This window comes from Chelonia mydas, chromosome 2, assembly GCF_015237465.2.
Source record: "Chelonia mydas isolate rCheMyd1 chromosome 2, rCheMyd1.pri.v2, whole genome shotgun sequence".
Taxonomy (NCBI): Eukaryota; Metazoa; Chordata; order Testudines; family Cheloniidae; genus Chelonia; species Chelonia mydas.
This window is the reverse complement of record NC_057850.1, coordinates 33,351,923-33,379,304: the sequence shown is the minus strand read 5'-3', so window position 1 is coordinate 33,379,304 and position 27,382 is coordinate 33,351,923. Positions and strand designations below refer to the sequence as shown.

General features: G+C 42.1%; 1 protein-coding gene across 13 annotated transcripts in view; it reads left to right on the top strand.

The window, feature by feature from the left end:
• Positions 1-27,382, top strand: part of OXR1 (oxidation resistance 1) — a 452,056-nt gene that overhangs the window by 370,370 nt on the left and 54,304 nt on the right. For all 13 annotated transcript variants that reach the window (XM_043539189.1, XM_043539186.1, XM_043539185.1 and 10 more), the window contains 4 exons: positions 444-628; positions 7,912-8,708; positions 20,173-20,347; positions 22,514-22,673. In XM_043539189.1, the coding sequence (XP_043395124.1) occupies positions 444-628; positions 7,912-8,708; positions 20,173-20,347; positions 22,514-22,673 (1,317 nt within the window). The remainder of the gene's footprint in view (positions 1-443; positions 629-7,911; positions 8,709-20,172; positions 20,348-22,513; positions 22,674-27,382) is intronic.

Sequence of the window (27,382 nt, the reverse complement as noted above, 5' to 3'; positions counted from 1 at the left end):
GACTCTTAAGTTTCTTCTGAAGCTTACTCAGATCCTTATGGTCACCATCTGTAGACTAACATCTCCTCATTGCTGAGGCTTTGCTTAGCATGCTTGCTGGAATTCTTGAACACACTCAACAGCACAACTAGTGTGTAGTGCCATCAAGTAGGGAAGAGTTGAGATTTTTTTGTCCTGAAAAATGGGCAGCAATGGTCTACATCTACTTGAAGAGAGAAGGTATTATCTTCAACTATAGGGACTTGTTTGTTTGGTTGCAGAGCACAAGAAGGTGTTGTGGCACTATTGTTAGCTAGCAAAGTTTACTTTAGGATGGACAAACCACAGAAAAGATGCTATTCTCGTAGGAAAGGTTTTTCAAAGTAGTTTTCTTTAGTTAAAGAACTGAGGATAAACTAAAACTTGAAGGAAACCTTTATCACTTTTTTTCCCTCTCATTTTAGGGTTCGGTCAATGGTGTGCTGCTAGTGACGCCAAATAACATAATGTTTGATCCACATAAAACTGATCCTATGGTCCAAGAGAACGGCTGTGAAGAGTATGGCATCATGTGTCCAATGGAAGAAGTGATGTCAGCTGCTCTGTATAAAGAAATTGTGGACAGCAAAATAAAGGATTCGTTACCCATGTAAGATAGACTAGTATTTGTAAAACTTGGCAAAAAGTTGTATAGCATCTGCGTTAGTAACTATATAGTAAAACAGAGTAAACTTTTTTTGAGAATATCCAAGATTAACTTGGAGAGACCTGGAAAACTGCTTTATTATTTTCATTTTCTTGGTTTATTGTATGTTCTACATACATCAAATGAATTTTAGCTTCCTCATCTCCTGGGCATCATCAACTATTTAGAAAGTTAGCATTTGGCAATAGTTAATATATTTTTGCCCCATATTTACAATTGCTTTCCTATTCTAATGGTTAACAAACTAACTATTTGATGGTGACCACTGCAAAACACAGTAGTTTTGAAATGGCCCGAAATCCTTGAGTAATTTTAGATAGAAATCTTAGTTATATGCTTCATGGTTGAATTCCAAAGAAGCAAACGTGCCTCCTTTTTTTTTTTTTTTTTTTGTGAAGTATAAACGGGACTGAATTTTTTTTCTGCCTCTATTTTTTTTAAAGTAGTATCAGGAATACAGTGAACAGCAAAATAAAGGATTCATTATCCATATAAATGCTGGAGCACGGGAAAATGGAGCAGGATCTTTCTCACCCTAATGTCAATCGATGTATAAAAGGAGTCTGAAGCTTAAGCAAAGAGCCTTTTTCCTAAATGTTCATTATGTAATAAGCGTGGGGCTTTTTAGTTTTTGTTTATAAAGCTTTAAATAGTCTGTCCCCAAATTCCTTCCTCTCAATTTCTTTGGGTTTATTTTAGTCAATTGGTGTTATCCTGCTAGTTCTCCAGTTGTCCATATTTTGATCAAAAACAGAGTAAATGAGACCTGACTATCTTAACATTAAAACAAGCAGAACTTTTTAAAAAATCGGGCTACTCTTAGAAATCATAAAACAGAAGGGCACAAACACTTTACAGGATATCTTTTTAGGCTGTTTACTTCCTACGTGTAACTCTTTCAAAAGTGCCTTGTTAACGAATTAACATAAATTCTTGTGTTGTAAGTCAAAGGTAAAGCAATACTGTGTCTTTGAAAAAATGCCAGAGGAAGATAACCAGATGATGTGGATCAAAATGCCATCTGTAACATCTGTTCAAATGTATTTTTTTCAAACCACGTACATTTTCAGAGGGAAAACTGAAGTTAGATTTTGGCTGTGGCTACACTACAGAGCTTACAGCGGCGCAACTCTGTGCAGACGCTCTAAGCTGACGGGAGAGCTCTCCTCTTTATTTAATTACCCCAGCCCCTGCGACTGGGTGTAACTGTGTCGTAGGGAAGAAGCTCTCCCGCCAACATAGTGCTGTCCACACAAGCGCTTAGGTCACTGTAACTTGTGTGGGTGTGTGTTCCAAGACGTATTAACTTTGAAATCCACTTCTTTAAAAATCTACTGCAAAACAACATGCCAAAGATCCTGAGAAATCTGAGCTGTAGACTTTGGTTTTTCTGTCACAAGTTCTGTAAGCCAAAAGAATGAAAATGGGGGTTTAGAATTTGTGGCTCACTCTTAGAGTAAATCAGGGTTTATGCAAGAAGTCTGCAACTCCGCAGTCAAAAATTTAAGCCAAAAATTTCAAAACTGGATCTTATAAAACTAGGCAACTTGCTTTCATCTTTATGGTGTCAAAGTAAGTACTTCCTAAAAATCAGGTGTGTGCATACAGATATGGAGTAGGCACTTGAGTGTGAATATTTTGGTCTTAGAGTGCTAACATACTCAAAATTCATTGTTTGTGAGTAGAGCTGGGCAGGAAATGGTTTTCCTGTCCTGGGAAAATATTTGGGATTTTAAAAAAATGTTACTGTCCCTTTATTGGGGTGAAAAGTTGAAATCTTGAAAATTTTCACAAATTGACAAGCCAGAAAATTCAGTTCAGGTCACTTAAAACATACTACCATATTTCAATTTTCACCATTTAAATGTAAAAATTTTCCCCTCTAATAGTCTTAAATTTAGAAACAAAGTAGATTCATACCAAGAAACTTGAATTATTTGTTTAGAAAATATCAAAATGGGCCACTTCAATTTAATTTAAAAAAAAAAAAAAAAAAAAAGTTTCAAGTGAAGAAATTCATGGAAGTCATCCCATAGCAGTGAAAAGTCTTGGTTTCAATGAATCAGTGTTTTTTGACTGAAAAATAATTTGCCAAACATTCCCAACCAGCTCTCTACTTGTACGGCACTTGGATGTTGGGTAGAAGGGGAGTGATATAAGTACCTACAATGAAATTTGCAATTCAATTTCCTTTATTCTCTACCATCAGATGCTCCCTCTTTGCTCTACAAGTTAAGTAATGGGTCTCAAGAACCCAGGAAATACCTTTATAATTTTGCCCAAGGAGACATTCTGCAGCATGGTAAAATAGGGACAGTCAGGCTACACAATTGCTGGTACGTTGAGATGCACTTGTCTAGCTATGCTGCATTCTCTGTGGCTCTAAAAGACTTTGTTTCTGGTTGGCTTCCAATGTCCTCTGGACAAACTGAATTATAGGGCTTGTAATGACATAGAGGTGGTATAAAGAAGCTATAAAAATGACCCAAAATGTCTCATGAAAATTATGAGTCTCTTTATAGCAAATTTAACTGTGCTGCGTAATTGGGTGGAGAAAGGGAGAGTTGTGAAATCTCCCAGAAGATCTTTGTTGAGAAGTCCTTCCTGATATTTAAGAAAGTCTGGCTTCAGTTTCATCCTATTACTCCTAGTTCAGAGCACCTTATATTGTTGTTAACATTTCTTTCCCTTCTTAGTGTTTATTTGTACTACTGTGTCACTCTCCCAACCCTAGTTAGAGAAAGCTATATGTATTTAACTCTTATTTTTTCCTAGTGAGTTAATATCTCTAGCCCCTCACTCATTTTATTTTTTTCTTTGATAAGTAGGTGGGAGGTTCCGTGCCTAATAATGAATTGCTGAGAACTGAATGCAGTATTTCAGGTCTGGTCTCTTCAGAGCTGAGTTAGATGGGGACTATCATCTTGATGCTGCTTTGTTATTGCCCGAAATCACTTCTGCCTACATATGAATCTTTGGTGTACTTTGCTGAGTTTTCCAAAGCATTGCTGTCTTCCAGGTTTCTCTGGAATGACTATTTCATCATAATATTTAGAGTTGCACTTCATCTTTCTTTCTGTGCTTGACACCTAAGTGATATTAGTGTTTCTTCAGCCTCGTGTTTTTACAACATTTCAAAATTTAAACTTGTTTGTTTATAGCATATGTGGTACTATGGGTGTGCCCGATGTTTTAGATGTGTTTACAACTGGAGCCAGTCCCTGAATCAGGCAGCTGAAGCTCAGAAAGGCATAAAGAACTGAGTGATGATCCAGTCATTTTCCTATTCATTTTAAGAAATTGGAGGAATCCTTTCAAGTTTACTAGCCATTCAGCCTGAATGCAGTGTCATTGAATAGCATTGTGGACTAACAGAACTCCCAATAAGACTAATAGGACATACAGTAATTCCCCACTTAACATCCTCTCCCTTAACGTTGTTTTGATCTTACGTCCCTGCTCCATTACAGAACATGCTGTTTAAAGTTGTGCAATTGTCAAGGTTCCTCCCCCACTCTGAACTCTAGGGTACAGATGTGGGGACCTGCATGAAAACCTCCTAAGCTTACTTTTACCAGCTTAGGTTAAAACTTCCCCAAGGTACAAATTAATTTTATCCTTTGTCCTTGGAATATCCACTGCCACCACCAAACTCTAACTGGGTTTATTGGGAAACGTAGTTTGGACACGTCTTTCCCCCCAGAATCCTCCCAACCCTTGCACCCCACTTCCTGGGAAAGGTTTGGTAAAAATCCTCACCAATTTGCATAGGTGACCACAGACCCAAACCCTTGGATCTGAGAACAATGAAAAAGCATTCAGTTTTCTTACAAGAAGACTTTTAATAGAAATAGAAGTAAATAGAAGTAAAGGAATCACCCCTGTAAAATCAGGATGGTAGATACCTTACAGGGTAATTAGAGTCAAAACATAGAGAATCCCTCTAGGCAAAACCTTAAGTTACAAAAAAGACACACAGACAGAAATAGTCATTCTATTCAGCACAGTTCTTTTCTCAGCCATTTAAAGAAATCATAATCTAACGCATACCTAGCTAGATTACTTACTAAAAGTTCTAAGACTCCATTCCTGTTCTATCCCCGGCAAAAGCAGCATATAGACAGACACAGACCCTTTGTTTCTCTCCCTCCTCCCAGCTTTTGAAAGTATCTTGTCTCCTTATTGGTCATTTTGGTCAGGAGCCAGCGAGGTTACCTTTAGCTTCTTAACCCTTTATAGGTGAGAGGATTTTTCCTCTGGCCAGGAGGGATTTTAAAGGGGTTTACCCTTCCCTTTATATTTATGACAGTAATGTTCTGCTATAATGTCGTTTGGCTGCCTGCTTTGTCCACAGCTGGCAGACCCGCGATCAGCTCCCCTGCGCCCCCCCCCCCCCCCGCAGCACCTCCCGCCTGCTGGCAGACCCCGCATGCGTGTCAGTGCCTTCCCACTCCTCCCACCGCCTCCTGCCCGCAGCAATCAGCTGGTTTGCAACATTCAGGAGGGAGGGGGAAGGAGCGAGGACTCAGCGTGCAGGCTTCCCCTGCCTCCTGAACGCCACAAAGCAGCTGATTTGCTGTGGGCAGGAGGTAGGGGAAGAAGGGGGGAGGAGCGAGGATGAGGCATGTGGAATAAAGGGGACAGCCAGGGGAGAAGAGGTGGGTTACGGGTGGAGGCCTGGGGGAGGGGATGGAGTGGGCAGGCTGAGGGTTGATCCCCTTTGCCCCCGGTGCTTACACAGTAGGGGAAGCTGCAGCTGCTGCTACACAATGTGCTTCTCCTAGCCTATGGCACCTTCAGCCTCTTTGCCTGCCTCATTGTCTGCAGAGCCAGTGGGCTGTGCCTGTGTGGGGTAAGGTGGGGGCACCTCCCATTGCTTCATACTCAGCAATGATTATTGTAGTATTAAATTGTTTCTTTAAAATTGTTTAAAACTTATGCCTGTATTAAGTTGTTTGTTTAAAATGTACATAATGCCTTTTTTCTGTCCAAAAAAAAAATTCCCTGGAACCTAACACCACCTCCTCCCCCCACCCCCCCATTTATATTAATTCTTATGGGGAAATCGGATTCGCTTAACATCGTTTCACTTAATGTCACATTTTTCAGGAACATAACTACAGCATTAAGTGAGGAGTTACTGTATTCCCAGTACGTTCATTGGGCCAGTATAATAATGATCTACATATTTACACATAGCAAAAGTACCTTAAAAGAAACTGTATAGGCTTGAGAAGATTTTTCAGATATTGGCTCTGGAATCTCATTTCTTTTGTTACTGGTTTCCAAATGTAAATACTGCAGCTGGAAAGCTGATTTTTTTTTTCTTTTACTATTACATTAATTTTTCCTAGTGTCTGAGCTCAGAATTACACATTTACAAAGTAAGATGGCTTCAGAGGCATTTATGTTCAGATCATAACTCCTGGAGAGAGGACGCTTTTCATGTTCTATAGTCTATATGCTTTGTCACCTTACAGTTTGTGGAATTAAAAAAGGAATATGTAAAAATTCACACCTGCCTTCTGTAAAATCCTTGTGTGTCATGTCGCTATCTTAGTTGTAAACATCTAAATAGAACCCAAACCTCTGACAGCCCCATTACTATAGTGGCAATCCAAATGCTGCTATGCTATGGCTCCTGAAAAAGTGAGTCATGTTTGTAAAATCGCAGCAGCATGAGACTCAAATTCAAAAAAAATCTTTATCTGGAACTGTGGTAGCAGTAGCTAAATTAGATTAGCAAACTATTTAATTTGGTTAAAGATCACTTCTGATTGGCTTTCCTATTTCTCATTTATTTCTGCTTCTGCAGATTCTCTCCTGATTATCTACTTGAAGAATTGCTTTCCCCCTCCTCCTCATTTCAAAAACTCATTCAATTTTGTAAGCTTCAACAATAAAAATCTGAGACCTTGCGCCAACTTTTTTTGTAAGGAATTTAGAATTCACAAAAGCTAAAGGGCTCATGTCAGTCTGTGTAGGCGTGAGGCATCTTTTGATTTAGTTAAGATCAAATATATGCTGAGGCTTGCAAGGAATATATTTAGCAGTATTTATATTCCATACAGATTTTGGTGACTGAGCATTAAGATTGCTTAAATGCATTTCCTATCAGTAACTAAATTGAGGAAATTGTCAGTTTAGGACATTACCATCCAAACACACTTTAATTCATAGCTTACTACCTAAGCATTATAAGGCCATGTCTACACTTACCAAGGATCGACACTGCTGTGATCGATGCAGTGGGGGTTGATTTAGCAGGTCTAGTGAAGACCCGCTAAATTGACTGCAGAGCACTCTCCAGTCAACTCCAGTATTCTACCGGAACGAGAGGAGTAAGGTAAGTCGACGCGAGACCATCTCCCGTCGACGCAGCTCGGTGTAGACACCGCAGTAAGTCGACCTAAGCTACTTCGACTCCAGCTACATTATTTGTGTAGCTGGAGTAGCATGACTTAGGTCGACTTACCCTGGTAGAGTAGACAAGGCCTTAATCTGAAATGCAGGCTGAAACTTAATTCCAACCTCCTATCTTAACAATTATACAATATATACTTAAAGAAGATGTTACCTGTACTAGTAATGGAATCTGAATCTTACTAGGAATTTAATTCATTTGATATATGTATTGTGGGATAAAATGTTCTGAAGATGCCTTTCAAATGGAAGGTGCGGTTTTTTGCTTCTTTCCGCAGAGGATGGGAACTTAGGGCACAGACTTCCCATAAGGCACTAGACAACAGGCACTTTCTAGAACTTTGTTTTGTTTACTTCTGACTGCAAAAAATACAAGTAAATATATACTTATTGTCCCCATCTTCTCCTGGTACTCCATATCCTAGCACCACTTGTGCTAGTTTATTCTGAAACCTCTACCTTCAGATTGGTAATACATAGTGTTGGTGTCTTACCCTGTGAATAAATGGTCAGCTTTATACTTTACTGTAATGTACCTTTTGTATTTGGCCAGGTCTAAATCGACTATACTAACACATCCTCCTAGTGTACTAGTTCCTTGAGTGACAAAAGCACATTATGTCAGTATAACTGTCTATACTAGAGCCTTTGCTGGTATATAAGTGTTGCTCCCCTCTCCTGCACCTCCTCCAAAAAAAATAAAAACCCCAATAACTGATGTTACTAAACTGGCAAAAGATTCTGTTGTAGACAGAATAAAAGGCACTTTGTGGTGATAACTTGGACTCTCCTTTGCTTCACAGAGATGTAGAACCATTATCTGTAAGGGACCTCTGCCATTTCAAGAAAATTACAAGAAGCAATACAGATGAAATGGATTCAAGGGTTCGGGATACAGGGAATGACAGTGCCAGCACAGCCCCTCGGAGCACAGAGGAGTCTCTTTCGGAGGATGTGTTCACAGAATCGGAACTCTCTCCAATATGCGAGGAACTTGTTTCTTCAGATGAGCTTCGACAAGACAAATCTTCTGGCGCCTCATCAGAATCTGTCCAAACAATAAATCAAACTAGCGCAGAATGTTTAACAATAATTTCAGACTCAACTGATGTTCCCAATGACTTAAAATCCAGTGTCGACCTGCCTGTAAGTGACAGTGGGTTTGTTACCCATATTGTGAGTTCAGAAACTGTTGAAATGGCAATACAGGAGGGAGAGGACACTGTAGGGGAAAAAGTTACAGATGCCCATCAACAATCTTTGCAAGAAATGCAATCCAGTAAAGGATGTGACACAGATGTAGATGTAGTCATTGATCAGGATTCCACACTAGAGAAAACACACAAAAGAGAGTGTGAGATAAAAGAGCAATGTCTACTTTGTGAAGACATCACAGACTCTCAAAAAAAAGAGACCGTTACCAAGGGAAAACTAGTGAAAGAACTAACTCGAGATTCAGACATAGACGTTGAAGAGCTTCGTGAACTCTGGAAGATTCACACTATGCAACAAACCAAGCAGCAAAGAGAAAACATGCAGCAAGATTCACAAAAAGAAATTAAGCACAAAATGGAGGTTGCAGAAGATGGACAAGTGGAAGGTAAGTGAGTCAAGGTCTAAGGTTATAGAATAAAATAAACATGAAAATATTTTTCTCCCATCCCCCCCATCACCACAACAAAAAAGCTGCTGCTTTTAAAAGTACTAAACTTTCAATGCATTTACTAACTATTGTACATCATTCTAAAGAAAACCTCATCTGCCTGTGTGTGCATACTGAAATGTCTCCCTGGCTTGATGACAGAATATAATTCATACTACTTAGGGGAAGGGTTACTATTGGAGTAATTGGATAGAGAGAGTGGGAGACTTGGATTTGCATTCTTCCAGTCACTGTCTCAGACCTTGTGTTCACAGCTGTGTTTAAACTTAATGAAGAATCAAATCAGCTGATATAATGAGGACTGTGGCTGAGGGATCAGTGTAGAACCCAAGACCAGTTGTGATCCTTGGTATGTCGGTTAAGTGATTAATGCATGGGCCCAGGAAGGCGCTCTACGGTTGGATGAATTTCACCCTTGGTACTGGACATATGCAGTATAGCTGAGTTAAATGAGAACTCTAACTTTTTGAATTTCATAGCCTTTTGGGGACTTGAATCTCTATCTTAACATTACATCAACATATAATTTTCTGCATTTCACTTAGGCCACGTCTATACTACCACTTATGTCGGCAAAATGTATCTTGCTTGGCGTGTGAGAAAACACATCCCTGAGCAACATACGTTTTGCCGGCATAAGTGGTAGTGTGCACAGCGCTGTGTCAGCAGGAGAGCTTCTCCTGCCAACATAGCTACTGCTGCTTGTTAGGGGTGGTTTAATTATGTTGATGGGAGAGCTGTCTCGCGTTAGCATAGAGTGACTACACGAGAGATCTTACAGCAGTGCAGCTGCATTGGTACAGCTGTTGTCACTGCAAGCTCTCTAGTGTGGACATGGCTTTACTCATATTTATTCATTCCTTTATGTTTGATGCTGAAATAGAATAAGATTAAACATACAAATGCCTTTCCCAGTACAGGAGCCAAATACAGAATTAATTCTCAGATGTGGAAAATGAATTTTTAGTTTTCTGCACATCTTCATTCCTCTAAAAGGTCGGTTCTTCAAGTCTTTGCTTATGTCGATTCCATTCTAGGCGTCTACATGCACGGTCGTCGGAGATTTTTGCCTTGGGGTCAACTGTGGTGCTCCCTTGAGTGCCACATTCATGTGTCGGTATATCAGGCGCCACCAGCCTTATGCCCTCTATTCCTTCTTACCACCGATGGTAGTTAGTCAGACCACCTTTCCTTGCATAGCAAGGGCTAGCGATTTCGGCTCTTCTGACTTTGAGCCTTAGGGCCTTGTAAATAGTTTGTTTATAGTAATTCACTTCTAACTACCCTTCGCAACTACTGAACGCTAGAGTCCTATTGGGGACTTCACCCCAGCCAGGGCATACTCCAGTCTCCGGGGTTTAAGCCTTGCTTGGATTACAACAGGCCTATGCCTGTTACTGACCCACACAGCAGTTGCCTCAGGTGCTTGGGGGAATCATATGTGAAGGACAAGTATCGTATCTGTAAAAAATTTCGACCCAGAAAGAGCGTGATATCTGTTTGAGGGCTCTCCTCCTGGAGGCTGCCCTCCGACCAGCTTCTGAGCCATCCCGGCCAGACTCTGCCCCTGGTACTTTGGCCTCTGTGCATAGCGCGCTCCTGGCACTGGTGCCTAGAAAGACTAAGAAGCACAGCTCCCCGGTACCAGGCAAAGGACCCAGTTCGGGCTGCCCACCCACACTGGAGCCACATGGATGTGCCTCCCCAGTCGGGGCCCTTAGCCCCCCCAAAGGATCCACCGCCAACTTCTGGGAGCAGTAGGGGTTCCAGACTTGTGGCGAGATCGACACCTTCCCAGGCTCTCCCAGTGCTTAGAGAGTAGAGGCCTCTACCAGCACTGCTGGCACTTGGTGTGCCTCAGGAAGGAGCAAAGGCTCCATATGAGGGCAAGCCAGCTGTCAAGACCCTCCACAGGCAGTTGGGCATGGCCGATCTCCTGAGCCAAGGCAGCGCTCTCCAACTCCATGCCACAGATCTCTGAAGGGTTCGAGTACCTCCAGGCTGACTGGTCATCTCTGCGGCCGATGAGGAGGACAGGCAGGGGCACACCAGTTCAACCCCCAAAAATGAAGAGGCCAAAAGACTGGACCTTTTCAGGAGGAAAATGTATTCGACAGCCAGCCTGCAATTCCGGGTGGCAAACCGCCAGGCTCTCTTGGGCCGGTACAGTTTTAACTTATGGGACTCCCTCCGTAAATTCAAGGAGTCCCTCCTCCAAGATTTGGCCCAGGAATTCGGCACCCTGGTGGAGGAGGGTACTGCAGCAGCGAGGTGCTCTCTTCAAATGGCGTGGGTCATGGCTGACTCTGCGGCTAGGGTGGTCACATCAGCAGTGGTCATGAGGCACAGCTTCTGACTTCAGATTACTGATGTGTCCCAAGAAATGCAGACTTCAATCCAGGACCTCTCATTTGAGGGGAATGGGCTCTTTGCAGAGCAGACAGATGCGAGGCTGCATGGGTTGAAGGATACTCGTGCCACCCTTTGCTCGCTGGGTCTGCATACGCCACAATCTGTGAGGAGGCAGTTCCGGCTGTCCTTGCCACGAAGGTCTTGGCAACCTTGACGGGGTCAGCAAGGAGAAGTGATAGACACAAGCTTTAGTCATCACTGCCCCTCCACCTCCCGCTCACCTGTGCATCCAGGCTCAGCAAAGCATCCTGGGGCCAGAAGCACTCATTTTGAAGGTGCTCTCCGGAGCGACTATCCAGTCAACTCCCCGGATCCATCTTGTTCTTTCCTCAACCGTCTTCGTCCTTGCCATATGGCCTGGTCGCAGATCACTTCAGACCGCTGGGTGCTAGAGATAGTATCTCGGGACTATACCCTGCAATTCTCAGCCAGATCAGACCTGATCTCCCATGTGAAAAACCATCCACTCACCACAGCACACATCTGCCTGCGGTGGTTGGGCCACATGGCTGCATGTACATACATGGTCAGTTGTCTGGCTCCAACTCCGGCCTCTGCAAGCATAGCTGGCATCAGTCTATGTCCCCAACAGGCATGACCTAGACCGGGTAGTCAGGGTGCCAGATCACATCCGGTCATCCCTGGATTGGTGGTTGGACCCCAGGTCGGTGCTGGAGGAAGTTCTCTTTGCAGCTCCATCGCTGACCCTGGTCTCTTATGCTTCGGACTTGAGCTGGGGAGCCCATCTAGGCGAGCTCAGCATGCAGGGCCACAGGTTGCAGGACGATCTGGCTCTCCATATCAACGTCGGGGAGCTCGGAGCGGTTCGCCTGTCCTGTCAGTCTTGCTTGCCCCACTTGAAGGGCAAGGTGGTGCAGGTCCTGACGGACAATACTGCTGCAATTTATTAAATCAACATACAGGGTGGAACCAGGTTGTCAGCCCTTTACACAGAAGTCTGCCTGTGGGACTTGTTGTGTGTGGCATGCTGTTCATCTGTAGCCACACACCTGCCCAGGACCAGGAGTGTATTAGCGGATCACTTCAGCTGGACCTTCTCATCTTGCCACAAGTGGTCGCTCCATCCGGAGGTGGTCAATACAATTTTCCAGAAGTGGGGGACTCCCCAGGTGGACCTTTTCAAGTCCAGGCAGAACAGGAAATGCCACATGTTCTGTTCGATCCTGGGGATGGGATGGGCCTCCCTGTCAGACGCATTTCTCATCCCGTGGTCAGGAACTTTGATGTATGCCTTCCTGCCAGTGCCGTTGATTCACAGGGTGAAGATCAAGGACAGGGCGCAGAGGTTCTCAAACAAATTTTTTTGGTGGCCTCAGAATGTGGCCATCAACTCTGGCTGGTGGCCATGCTGACAATTTTTTCCTAAAATATTTAATTAACTTTAGGAAAAACAAATAAATATGCACATATACATGTCCAAATCATTGTAATTTATTTATGTAGGGTTTTTTCAGACTCAGTAATAAAAATTGACAGTTGTCTCTATTCTTTATTGGACATAAAGAGAATAGAAACACAAATAAGGTGCTTTGCATGTTCTTGCCTTTTTTGTTTTTTTTTTTTCTTTTGGTTGTGCTTTTTTCCCCCTTAAACTTGCTAGCTGGTAAGTCTTCTGCTGTGAAGTGATATTTGTATCTTTGTTAATATCACTTTTCACAGCAATCTTACTCAATACTAGAAAGCCCTGGGACAAATTAAGCCCTGGATGGGGAGGTGGGCAGGGAAGCAGTGGTGCCCATCGACAATGTGGGGGGCGGATAGGGGATGGTGAGCCTGGAGCCGGAGCCTGAACCAGAGCCTGCCACTGCTTCGATGGAGCCTGAAGCCCCATGGCCGAAGCCTGCCTCCCCCACCCCCGGGGAAAGTGGGGAATTCACCAGCTGCCTGCACCTCTGGTGTTTGTCTCCGGAGGGGGGCAGGGCTCAACTGCTGCTGACAGCCACGGGAGAGGGGCCACTTATTTGCGCCCACCCCCATCACAGCCCAGGAGGCAGTGGCTGCAAGAAAAGGACCTGGTGGTTGCATGCGGCCACAGTGGCTGCATTTGAGGAAACACTGTACCTAATAGCCCTCATGTGACTTCACCAGCACTGGTTCAGCATGCTGCTGGACCTTTTGGTAGCCGCCTCGCTGCAGCTGCCCCTTTGTCCGGATTTGCTGTCCCAGAACCACGGAAACCTGGCGGCACTACATTTGACAGCATGGCTAAACGCGGACAAACCGGAATGCTTGGCCCGGGTTCAGCAGGTCGTGCTGGGTAGCAGGAAACCCTCCACCAGAGCAACTTACCTGGCCAAATGGAAAAGGTTCATGTACTGGGCCTCGGAATGGCCTATCCAGGCTGAGCAGGCCTCCGCAGGAGATCTTGGATTATCTTCTGCACCTTAAGCTCCAAGGTTTGTCCCTGTCCTCAATCAGGGTCCACTTGGCCAATATTTCAGCTTTACCCCTCCATTCCATGGCAATTCAGTCTTCGTTCACAACACAACGGCCCGGTTTTTGAAAGGTCTGGAGCATCTCTACCCGCACTGCCAGGATCCCATCCCTCCCGGGGACCTGAATCTTGTGCTGTCGGGACTCCTGGGGCATCCCTTTGAGCCTCTGGCTTCCTGATCTCTCCTGCTTCTCTCCTGGAAGGTTTTGTTCCTGGTTGCGATATCGTCAGCTTGCAGGATGTCTGAGATCAGGGCACTTACTTCAGAACCGGCCTATATAGTATTGTACAAGGATACGGTCCAGTTGCGTCTACACCCGGTGTTTCTGCCCAAGGTAGTGTCCCAATTTCGTACCGACCAGGACGCATACTTACTTGTCTTTTTCCCAAAGCCTCATAAATCGGAAGAGCAATGCAGGTTGCATGTCCTGGACGTCGGGAGGGCGCTGGCCTTCTACGTTTATGGAATGGCTTTGTCCTGTCAGTTGATGCAGCTCTTTGTTGCAGTAGCAGACAAAATGAAGGGTCGCCCAGTGTCTGCTCAAAGGTTGTCGTCCTGGATCACTGCCTGCATCCGTTACTGTTATGAGCTGGCAAATGTGCCTCCACCAGCAGTCGTGATGGCACACTTGACTACGGCATCATTAGTGGTCTTCCTGGTGCAGATTCCAATCAAGGAGCTCTGTAGGGTGGCTACCTGGTCGTCGTCTGTCCACACATTCGCTCATTATACACTTACCTAGCAAGCTCGAGACAATGCTGGCTTTGGTAGAGCAGTGGTGCAGGTTGCACAACCGTGAACTCAGAGCCCACCTCCATGGACTGCTTGTGAGTCACCTAGAATGGAATCTATATGAGCAAGCACTTGAAGAACAAAACCGGTTGCCTACGTTTTCGTAACTACTGTTGTTTGAGATGTGTTGCTCATGTCCATTCCATTACATGTCCTCCTGCCCCTTTGTTGGAGTTGCCGGCAAGAAGGAACTGAGAGGGTGTAGGGCCGGCGGTGCCTGATGATGTACCGACACGTGAACGTAGCACTCAAGGATGCGCCACAGCCGACCTTACAGATACCACTAAGGCAGAAATCTCCGACCGCGCACATGGGCACGCGCACACCTAGAATGAAATGAACACTAGTAACACATCTCAAAGAACAACAGTTACGAAAAGGTAGGTAACAGTTTTTTCTGTGTGGTTTTAGTTGCAAATTACTGCGACAATCTTTGAGTGTAACTCAGATCAAAACTTGCAGTTTGTCAAGAAGGTGTAATCTCTGGCATTATTTCTAAATAGAAATCTTTCACATTTTGTGGTTTTGTTTTTTTTAATTGTCTGGTCATTTTATGATGCACTAATGGAGAATTAGCACTTTAAACCATGCACTATGTATCGGGTTTAAAAAAAAAACCTCAGGATAGTACTTATATGAAACATAACTCTGAAAGAATGTTCACATTCAAGCCAGTCCGTATATATCATTAAAAGTACCAATATGTTTAATTACAATATATTCTTGGGCTGGCTGGACTTCATTTTTATCTCAACATCTGGTGTGGTTAGCTGTTTGATATAGTTACAGCAGTAACTGCCTTTTGAAAGGCCAACCCATATAATTGCTGTATCATTCTGTGGTAATAAGTTTGACTTTAATACCCTAAATTGCTACGGGAAGTGTTATGTTACACACTGTGTCCCCTAGCTGGGCTTGGCAATTTTGGATTGTATCTTTAGTAAGGTCACAGGGAAAAGTTCTCCCAGGGCTCCCATCCCCACATCTTAATGTTGTTACTAATAGTCCATTATGGCACTATGGACCATTCAGAAACTTTTGAAAGGACATCTCATATTTAATAAAAGGAGGACTTGTGGCACCTTAGAGACTAACAAATAAATTTCCATAAAAATGCTTGCAGAAAAATATGTAGACAAAACTTTTTGTTATAGTTATACCTATTCATAAATGATCTGAAAAAAGAGGTGAACAGAGAAAGTTCTGAAGACTATACTAAATTATTCAAGGTAGTTAAGTAGAAAGCTGACTGCAAAAAGTTACAAAAGGATCTCACAAAACTGGGTGATGGGGGAAAAAATGAAATTCAGTGTTGATAGGTGCAAAGTAATGAACACTGGAAAACATAATCCCCAGCTAGGCATACAAAATGATGGTGTCTAATTTAGAAAGATCTTGAAGTCATCGTGGGTAGGTACCTGAAAACACCTGTTGACTGTGCAGTGGCAGTCAAAAAAGCTAACAGTGTTAGGAATCATTAGGAAGGGGATAGATCGTATGACTGAAAATATCATAATGACTTTATATAAATCCATCGGTATCCCCACACCTTGAATATTGAGTAAAAGGCTGGTGGTCTTATCTCAAAAAAGATACTTAGAATTGGAAAAGGTATAGAGAATGGCAATAAAAATGATTAAGGGTATGGAATTGCTTTCATATGAGGAGAGATTAAAAAAACTGGGACTGGTCAACTTAAAAAAAGAGGCAACTAAGGTCAGGTTTAGGATAGAGGTCTATAAAATCATGACGATATTGAGTTAGTGCATAGGGAAGTATTGTTTTACCCCTTCACATAACACAGGAACTTGGGGTTACCCAATGTAATTAAGAGGCAACAAACTTAAAACAAACATAAGGAAGTACTTCATCACATAAGGCACAGTCAAACTGTGGAACTCATTGCCATGGGATGTTGTGAAGGCCAATAATTATTAAGGGTTCAAAAAAGAATTAGATAAGTTCATGGAGGATAGGTCCTTCAATGGTTTTTAACCAGGGTGGTCAAAGATGCAACCCTGTGTGCCAGGTGTCCCTAAACCTCCAACTGCTAGAAGCTGGGACTGTACAACGGGATGCTAACCTTCATACCATTAGGATGCTTTAAGATTGCTATTCAAACGTGTGTACATGATCTGGGAAACATTTTATAATACAACATTTAATTCGTGGGAAATGGAGAAACCACAGAAGGATTTTTAAACTATTTAATTTGTTGTCCAATATTATTTTGATTATATGATTCTTTGTTTTTCCATATGTTTGTGTAATACCATAGAGCTCCCCTGATGTTGGAATCAGATAAGATACATGGAATATAAATTTCACTCTCAGGGCTAGGTCCACATATGCTCAGTGTGGGTTGTTGCCTCTCTGTAGCTATAGAGGGCAGAGTCAAAGCCAATTGCGTGGCTGACAAGGAACTAGCCACCACTTTCAGAAGTTCCACTCAGTTTTGTTCTGCCTCCTGCTGGCACCTACTGTGAGGTGTTTTGTTTTCTTTTTTTTAAGAGGGGGGCAGCAAGCTGAAGAGGTGGTTTGTCCACCTCCTAGAATTACCAGAGCAGAGGGTTGGGGGGGTGTCTGACAGCCAGAATGTTTTTTGAAGGATGGCTGAAAAATGAAGACGGCTGTTCAGCTGCAAGTGGCAGTTACATTGAAGGGGACTGCACTGTGTGGGAAAACCATAAGCAGGACCAACCAAAACAACCACAAATAGAGCAAGGAGCTGCTAGTTGTCTTTTTCACTCGTGCACCCTACGGCAGCATGGGTCTCATCATTCCTCCTCCTTTTTCTTGTTGAGCAATTTGATCTCCTTCCCTTAGCCCTAGGGGAAGTTAGGAATTTTGCACAGGGGGGAAAGAAGAAATTCCCACTTGGGCTAGAAAGCTCCGGAGTTTGGCAAGAAAAGAGCCTTTACCTCAGAGGTTGTCTTCTTGTGAGCCCCAGAGAGCAGCTGAGTGTCCCCTTACAGTCATTTTATCCACTCTGAAAAGAGCAGGGATAAAGAGATGCCTTTTAGCAAAAGAGGTTCACAGGGCTCACCATGTGATTCAGATTCCCAGTCCCCACCTCCCCCAAGGAGTAAATTTTAAGAAAATGGGTTCAAGAAAATGCCCGAGAAAACTGGCCAATTCTTCTGGGGATAGCAGTTCCTCTGACTCGTCACCAAAGAGCACTAGAGCTAAAGGCTCTGCTCACAAGGTATTCATGCAAAAAGGGATTCCAAGTGTATGTCTTCACTACCAATGTTAAAGCGCTGCCGCGGCAGTGCTTTAATGTTGCTGTGTAGTCACTCCCATGAGGGGAGTAGCTACCAGTGCTGGGAGCACAGCTCCACGTGCTGGTCCACTGTCTACACTGCCACTTTACAGCACTGAAACTTGCATCGCTCGGGGTGGGGGTGTTCTTTCACACCTCTGAGCAAGAAATTTTCAGCGCTGTAAAGTGGCAGTGTAGGCGAGGCCTAGGTGTTTCTGGGCTGTTTAGCCTTGGGGGTTAGGGCTTTGTAGTAGGATTGCTGGAAACTACTTCTGATACTCAGGTGGCTGGTTGCAGCAGCTTCAGCTTAACTGGTCTGGGAGGGCCTCTCTGGCAGAATGCCTTGGGGCAATTAGAGGAATAGGAATAGAGACATTGACAGAAAAAAGCTCAAAAATGCCTTGGCTAACTGTATGCCCCTGATGCTGCAGGGCTATGTATCCTTTTTGTGGCTGCTCCTCTAAGTGTGGAAGGGGAGACTGGAGCAAGTCTAAGCCCAGAAAGGGGAACTAACAGTCTTCTGCAAGGCAGATTCCAGCACTAGAAACTACCCCTGTCTGCAGTCACGAGAAGTCCGATGAGCAACACCTGGGGAGGAAACTATTAAAGTTAAATACCAATGTTCCTCTCGTCCTCATCCTCTCATCCAGAGATAGATCCTGGATGTGGTTCAACTAGAGTACATCATAGAATGTTTGTTTCTGAATCATCATTTTCTCCCTTCTCCACTGTCCTCAAATCCCCAAAAGACGGACGCAGCAGGTAAACAAACGGCCCGGCCTGGCAGGGGCTTTCCCCGCACAAGCGGCAGAACAAGTTTGGGAACCGCTGCCCTAGTATTTTTCATTCTTGTTTGTTTGGGTTTTTTTTGCTTTGTTTTCCAAACTTGGCTGTGTTCTCTTTGCTTTTTAAAGGCTTCCTTCTGAATCAGCTTGAAGTGTTGTGGGATTTGGGTATTTAGTCTGTCTCAGAGGCTGTTTATTTTGGTTTGTGCACTATCCCTTTAGCTAAACTTGGCAATTTATACCTAATCACTTGTCCAGTGTTTAGGAACCTAACAGTTCCTTTTAGTTCATTAGAAATACTACAGCAAAATATACAGCTACTTCATCCTGTGTGTTTTATAACTCTAAAATATTTGATAAACATGCTAATTTTAGAAATGTAAATAAGTCTTAATTCTGCACTGATAAATGCAGAAATTGGTTTCTTGAAATGAAAAGTAACTAATACACATACATTCAGTACACAAGACTGACATACGTCTAAATATATACATTAATCTTTTCTCTTGTGAATATGTTGTTTCCACTGTATATTCTATGTCACTTTATTGCTATCTGGTCACATTTTGTACATTGGGAAAATGATTTTTTTTAAAAAAAAAAGGGGGTGGGGTGGAAGGGAGAGGATTCCAGTCTCAGACTACAGGTAAAATATGTCTTTTTGATGCATGTGATGGGTGTACCTGGCCCTTCGTGACCTGCTGATGGAGGCCACCCAGTCCTACTACACCCCGCCCAGGAAGGAGCAGCAAAGGTTGGTCTTCCAGGCCTGCCTAGAGAGGTCTTGTGAAAACAGCCAATCAGTGCCTAGCAGACACCGATTAAAGGAGCTACAGGGGCTTAGTAGGGCAGTATCTGCCTGAGACCAGAGGGGAGAGGAAGGGTGCTCCTCTCTGGCCAAAGGAGCTCGACTAGCTGCATTTACTGTCCCTGGGAGAGAGGAGCTGATAACTTTAACCATAAGGTAATGGCTGAAGGTGAAGGGGCCAGGTGGGAGGAGGCCCAGGGAAGCAGCAGTAACTAAAGGAACCAGCGCATGGCTGTTGTTTATAAGGTCCTTTTGGGTTTGAACCAGAGTGGTGAGCAGGCCTGGGTTCCCCCACCAGCCACTGGCAAAGGGGTCAAGGTTTCTTTAGAAGCTCAAGCAAAGGGCTGAACTTAAAGGGCCCAGAGACTGGGCTGAAGACCCTGGAGGGCATATAGAGTAGATTCTTAACTATCCCAGAAGGGTTCATTTTTGACACTGACTTGGCTGGAGGGCCAAGCTACTGAAGACCTGCCTAGTGAGGCTAGCAACCTACAGTGAGTGCCAGGGCAGGAAAAAGATTGCAGTACCACACCCCGCTCCTAGGGAGCCCTCATGAGGTGAGTCATTTTCCCCCCTCTCCCCATTACGGTGCATTTTCAAACATAACTGAAATTTCAGTATGTACTGTGGGATTGAGGTGTGGGGGAGAGAGAAGTTAGAAGTAGTCAAATCTGTGTCGTCGTCTTAGGTTTTATTGTTCCATGTGTATAAGTGAGTTTAAATATGCTGAATGTTAGCAAATCTTTATAATGAAATAAAAGTATTTGCAGCTAATACAGGCTACATTGGATCAATCATCCTAATACGTAGTTGGTTAATTGTATGGTTCAGCTTGTGGAGTAGAACTTGACAGAACTACCTGCTCCCCCCCCCTTTTTTTTTTTAGTAATAGGTTCTGCTCTTATGAAAGAGAAGAGAAGACATCGATCTCACAAGTTCTTGTGTCTCAGAGTTGGAAAACCTATGAGAAAAACATTTGTGTCACAAGCAAGTGCGTTAATGCAGCAGTATGCACAGAGAGATAAGAAACACGAGTACTGGTTTGCTGTTCCACATGAAAGGTAAAGAGGGATTAGGTTGTCAGATTATAATGATACCTGGGAAAATATTTATCTAATTTACCTTCCTCTACGCTTCTCAAAATCATGTATAAGTAATTATACCTTCCTTGTAATAACATAAGAGGCAAATCTTGCCATTCTTCCACAGCTGTGGAGAGTGTCAGATGCAGAAGAACAACATGGTTCTACTCAAATCGGGTAAGAAATTGGAAAGCTTATGCATGTGGAAATACAACTACGTGCTGGGTGGGCAAGGGGGAAGAGTAGATGGACCATATGGATCCACTGCTACTTGGAGCTATTAACCATTGCACCTCCATAGTGTGGGGACACAAGATTAGCCAGGTGCAGGAGTTTTGCTAATTGAGGAGAAGGGTTTTATGTTTATGTGCCTTGTACTAATGCTGGCATGCCCCGTTCTTTCTACTTAACATCTCTTTAATTAACCAAACTGTGCTACTAGCTAACTTTTAAAGACTGCATCCTTGGTAGGCCAAGTGGCTGGCTGTCATGGCATATATCAGCATGGAGAGGAATTCAGATGGACTCATCTCCATCCTGTTGTGTGAGAGAGAGAAGATCAACGAGCAAGTTAATCATAGAATATCAGGGTTGGAAGGGACCTCAGGAGGTCATCTAGTCCAACCCCCATGGTAACGTAGTGCTTGATGTGTACATGGAACTAGCACCATACAGTGGGGAAGGATGTTAAATGTTGGCGGCTTAAGTAAGCTTCTTGTAGGCAAAGTCAATAACTTTCTATTTTAAATACTAGTTTCTTACAATTGTTGCCAATTAATTGGCATTTATTAGCTAGTTTTGAGACACCAGTTATTTTGAACTGACATGGACACTGACACTGCTCCCATGCATAGGCAAGTAGGATTATATGAGGAAGCTTTCATTGTCATGACCTATTCTGCCTTGTTCAAAGTGAGTTCAGTCTCTAGTTCAGTCTCTAGAGTTGTCTATTGAATATCTTTTCAAAAGCACTAAAATTCATTTAGAATAAAAGGTTAACTTAACATTTAAGCTGAGCACTGTTTAGTGGCTATTGGTCTCTGGAAACAGAGTTACAAGGAAGATGTAGTTGGAATCTTATAAGAATTTGCTGGTATGCAGCAAGTGTGATTTCTGATAATCTAGTATCAGTTTGGGCAGGGTTTATTTTAAGGAGAATAATTTAAATACACTTCTGATACTCACTTTAATCTCTTTGGGCCTAATCTTGTTCTTTGTGCTGACTTACAGTACATAAACTAGCCTCAAGGGAGGTCTCCAAGGAAGAGGAGAGGGAGGATCCTTGTCCCCATTCCACAACACCATAAAGCCTCAGGGTTGCTATAATCCTCAAGGCTGTTCTGTTCCTGTCCATGGTTGTGAAGGTCATTGAAGTTGTGGTATTGCAAAGCCACTGGTACTGTCCCCCAAACTTCCCTCAGTCAGTGTAAGGGGAACCCTCATAGAACACAGTTCTGTAGCACATGGGGGATAGTAACTTCTTGTGCAGTCTTCTGGGATCATGCCCTCCCAAACTGTGGAAACACTCCTGTGTTTCTGTGAGGCCTATAGAAAAGAGAATAGTATTTGCCATTTAATGAACTACTACTACTAGACAAATCTGTCTGTATTTCAGGATCTTGTTATATGCACAACTTCTGCTTTCTTTCTTTGTGCCATCTAGTAATGCTAAGTAGAATATGAAAACACTCAGAAGTGGTTTAGGCTCAAAGTGTAGGTTTTATTTGGGGCAGAATGAGGCAAGAGATATGCAAACCTTTCTATTCATATTTGGTTTAAACCTCCTATGAGTCTGTTTAAGCAGTCCTTTTATATTATTAGAGGTTGGATATTTCAGTGGTTGGTACTATATAACTCTTAAGCTGAGAGCTCAAACAGTATTATTGTGCTACTGTATAAGAATGGAAAAAGTTAAGGTGACAAATTAAAGCTGGTCTATTTTTTCACTGTCCAAGTTTAGTGAAATACTAAAAGTAAACAATAGCATAATTAACAGATTCTCAACCAGGTTTGTTTCTATGATCTCAGGTAGTGATAAAGCACAAGGAAGTAGTGGTTTTTTTACATGCATGTGCAATCCCTGATAAAGTCAACAACTAATACGTTTTGTTTTAATTTGTGTCATTATTTGATTTTGTTTTTCAGGACAGAACACTTGTATGCCTTCTTTATTCAGTGGAGCCCAGAAACGTATTCAGAGGATACTGGGGAGTCTATTAGAGAGCCTGGGTTTATAGTTGTAAAGAAAAATGAAGAGCCTGAAACTGGTGATTGCACTAATGAAGCTGCTTCTAGGGAGTGGGAGGTAAGAAAAAGCATTGTCAGGGGATCTTTTCTTAATTTTTCAATAATGTTAAATGTGTTGAATTATATTTTTGATACAAGGAAAGATGACTTAAATAAGTTGAAAACACATATGAAGCACTTCATATATAATACATTTTGTCAATTCATTAACTAGAATTATTCAGTTGTGTACTTTTTAATTTGTGCCACCCTAACACTTTACTGTAACGTATTGGTTTGGGCAACATTTCACCAATTACGAACCTGCCCTTTTTTCCCCCCATCCAGCAAGCTGTATTTTGGAATACACAGTAGACGACTCAAAAAAAAAAAAAAAAAAAAAAAAAAGTTGAAAGAGGCGTAAATAGATCAGAAAGTACTACCTTTGTACAAAATCCATCTTTTTGATAAGAAGGCTTACCATTGTTTAAGGAAACTATACTAGAGTAGACTGTTTCAGTATGTATGAGGTGCACGTGCATAGAGCCTGCAAGCCTGCGGATATCCACTTTATATCCGCGGCTCTCCGCATCCACGGACCATGTTTGTGGATCGCAGACCAGATGCGGATAAAAATGTTGTATCTGCGCAGAGCTCTACACATGCAGAGCTCTGTGTGTCACTGCACAAATCTCATAATGTAAATATAAGGTGCGTGAGAAAATAAGTACAGTGTAAGTGTGTATATATATACACAGGACCTTTTATAAATTGTAGGGGGTTTTGTTGGATTAACTGGGAAAACCTCCTTTTTTTTTTTTTTAGATTTAATAACGTGTAGAGTGTTGTTGCCTGGATTAATATTTTAATATTAACATGTATTACCGTTGGAATGCATATATGCTTCTTTGTAATAAACGTATTACTCCCATGTGCATCAGCGTACATTGTGTGTCTATGGACACATCTTACATGTGCATACAGTTAACATATTATTTGTATGTTTTTTAAGTGTGCATATGGAGAAAGTCACTTGTAATTTTTGTGTGCAGTCAGTAGTTTGTCCATCTAAAATTGAAGTGTCATAGCAAATTAGTCCGTTTTAATGATGTGTACAAGAGTTCTATAATATACGTTTGCTGCAAATGACAATATTGAAGTACCCATCAGCATCACTTAATTTGAGTCTGTGAGACCATTATAAACTCACTGTCAATCTTGCATCAGGATCTGCTGTATTTATTGTAGTATATTGGAGTGCCAAAAATCCATCTGAATTTTTTTTATAATGCCCTTTTTCATTCTAAATACCTTAGACACATTTTTAAGAAGTTAGATTCACATTAGGCTTAATGTGGATACCAATTTTCTTCTCTAAGAACTTTTTATCCTGTTTGTTTTTAAATTTCTGAAATTAAAGATTATAAATTAGAACCCTGAGATCCATAATTTTATCTGAAGCAAACTGCAAACCACTACTTCTGCAGCATAATAGGTCTTGCCTGTAGGATTCCATTGCTACATTCAGAACTTTAGCCTAGCTTTGTACATGCATATGCTGTATATCATCAGGCTCTCATTTTCAAACCTGTACCTCTGTTACATGGGTATACTGGTGTCCAAGTATTGTGCTGGTAAAAAATGGCAAGAAAAAAGCCTGTGTGAGTAAAAGACTGAAAGTTCCAAATTGTGCCTTGGAAATTGGGGCCCAGATTGAAAAGTGTTTAATATACAGTGCTCTAAATGTAATGTTTTTGTCTTGGATTGGATAAAATTTCCAATATACCTCATATTTCCTTTCAAATGAAAAATGTTGCAAGCAAAGAATGTGGATAGGATTAGGAAATGGGTGTGGGAAGCTGCTTCTATATCTATCCCAAAGAAATTTTTCCAGCTAACTGTAGTATGAGCTTCTCTCTTTAGGAAGTCTACTGTTTCAGGAAAAAGGTGTAATGGGCAGAAAATGTGATGTACAATATCTGCAGCTACCACTGATCCTGTGATGGATCAGGAATGCTATCTCAGATTTGACATCATTGCTTTGATCCCATAGTATTGCACAGTATTAAAACACTCTTTAAGTGAAATAATTCAGCTGTATAATATTAAACACTGCACTAGCTTATAAGAAACTGAGTTACTAGCCTAGCGGTGCTTAGTTCTACTCATTTTTACATACGTTAATTTTACAAATAGTTCTAGTATTGAGCATCACTACCAATTCACAATTAAAGGATGGTAGGTGACATTCAAGCAATGTCAGCTCTGTGTAGGATATCTATGTGTGGATCTGTTTTCTCCTAAGTGTGTGTCTGTGATACACAGGAATCTACTGTTTAGGACTCTCACTGGTTTGGGATTACTTCTGTCTATTGCACCTATCACTCTGGCAAAGCAGTATAGAAAGTTCTTTTATTCATTCGGGTCTTAAGGCCAATTTCTGTGAAGCCTAGAGGAAATTTAAAATACCAAGGGCATGTCTACACAGCCCTGTAGTTCTAACTAAGGGAAACACCAATATGCACCAAAGTGCTGCACTGTAACTCCCCCATGTGGCTGTTGCGTGCGGAAACTTAAAAGTCCCGAGTTTGTACTGATGTCCTCTTCAAAGAGGACTACAGCATAGATATGCCCTATGACAATTTTTATATTTCTTAGGTAAGAAATAAAACTCCACTTCCGTGTCATGTTCTGAAACAAATGCATTACCTTAACATCATCTCTGTCCATCCTTCTCAACCCTCACTACTGCCTTGTCATGAGAAGGGATCATCACATTTTAAAATTAGTTTTCAAGTTCATCAGGGCAGGGATATTGTCTTTATCTATATTGTGATGAGCCTAGCATATTTTTGGGAGCTGCAGGAATGCCATAAATCTATTACCCTTAGTAATAAGGAAAGTTTTTGAATTTCAGTGGGGGGTTTTTGTATCAATGTTTATAGGCACACATGCTTGTGATAGTGTTTTATAGATACAAAAGTGTTCCTGCATAGAGATTTTCTCTAAAAAGATGTCTTACATTTGCATCTAAGCATAATCAGACTAGACATGAGTCTAATATTTTTGATCAAGTAGTTGCATGGTTGCCACTGAAAACACCACCTCCCCCAGTGGTTCACAGTGTAAACCTGGGTGTTTTTCAGGTCTGTACCTGTGGAGGCTGAGAAAAACTGAGTTAGCTATGTTCTAAGCAGTGTATGGGTTTATAGACTCTAAATTATAGATTTCTGAGAACCTGCTGAGTTCATGAAATAGGTGTTCATGTGTTTGCACTAGCCTTTGCTACTCCTAGGTGTGATGCTTGTGTGTTGGTCAAAGCCTCTGAGGCAATGAGTATTGGAGACTGAAAGAGTTTACTATAACATGGAGCTGTGAAAACATGGATTATAGTGCCATAAAAACAGGAAAAGATCCTCAATCAGTGCCTTCCAGATTTCTTCTGTGCCTGATTGCAAAGGTAGTAAGAAGCTTGCAGAGGATAAATGTTAGCTTGAATTCTACCATAATCTTGAACACTTGGTTTAAGTGAAGTTAAGTAATTGGTTAATTCATTATTTTTGTATAAGATTCTTCAAAATTGTCTAGTAACACTTTCTTTAGGTTGTTTTGTAGGATGCCTTCTTTTTTTCTCTCTTGCTGTGGAGGTCAGATATTTCTCTACCATGTATTTATTGCCTTTTTCATAGGAAAAATATATTGTAGGTCACTTAAAGCAGATAAGCTGAACTTTGCTTGGTCATAGAATAAAGGTTATGAAGGAAAACGTAGAAGCAAAAGTGCTCTCCTTTACCTTTTGTTCTTTAGTCTTTAGGCTTTAATCTTGGCCCCGCCCCCCCACTAATGTAGCTACTACTTCTGCAAATATTGTCCCTATAGGTACTCTACTTCAAATGCACATGCACCTCTTGAGCCGTAGCTTGCATATTTTCCACTGAGCAGTGTCCATTCGGCCAGCGCATGTGCTCTATACAACCTTGTGCTGCACTCTGAGGATATATAGGACTGTGCAGACGAACCGCCCTTGGTTCCTTCTTTATCTGAATGTCCAAAAAGAACAGTCTGAAGCAGAGGGGGGAAGGAGGGTGGGTAGTGGAGCACCCATAGGGACACGCATCTGGAAAAAACAGTTAGTGCACAAGGCACTTCTTCAAGTAGGGTCCCTATGGGTGCTCAATTTCAGGTGACTCCTGAGCAGTATCCTCATAGGATATTCCAATCAAGGGCTTGAGAGGCACATGCACACCTGAAGTGGAGCACCCATAAGTACATATATTTTGAAGAATCACAGTTACTGCTCAAGGTGAGTAACATTGTCTTACATGGAAGGCAGTACTAGCCTTGCCCTGACAACACTTTCTGGGTTTAACTGTTTATTCAAGAAGTTTCTAGTCTTCTTTACATATTAAGAATCTTTTGTTCATTTCACTTTCAAGTGGTGGTGTTCTTCTACCCTTTTGTAATTCCCTGTCTTTTCCCACTGCACTAATATCTTAAATGTAAGGCTTAGTAGACTAGTGAACTTGTTAGTTTAACTGATGAGAAAGAATCTTTATTTTAGTAGTGTCTTTTCTGCAATTCCTGAATTGTTCCCAGACCAGTTGAGGTCAGAAATCCTACTTGGGTCTAATTTTAATTTTAAATGGTTGTAGGGAAGAGGGTGGGAAACTTGTGAAGGCTTATCCCCACCAAGGCTATGACCTTTCCCCACTTTCTCTTACTATCACTACCTCTGCTGATCTCTTTTTTCTCAGGCTTGCTCCAAAAACTTTTGTATGTCTACTTACT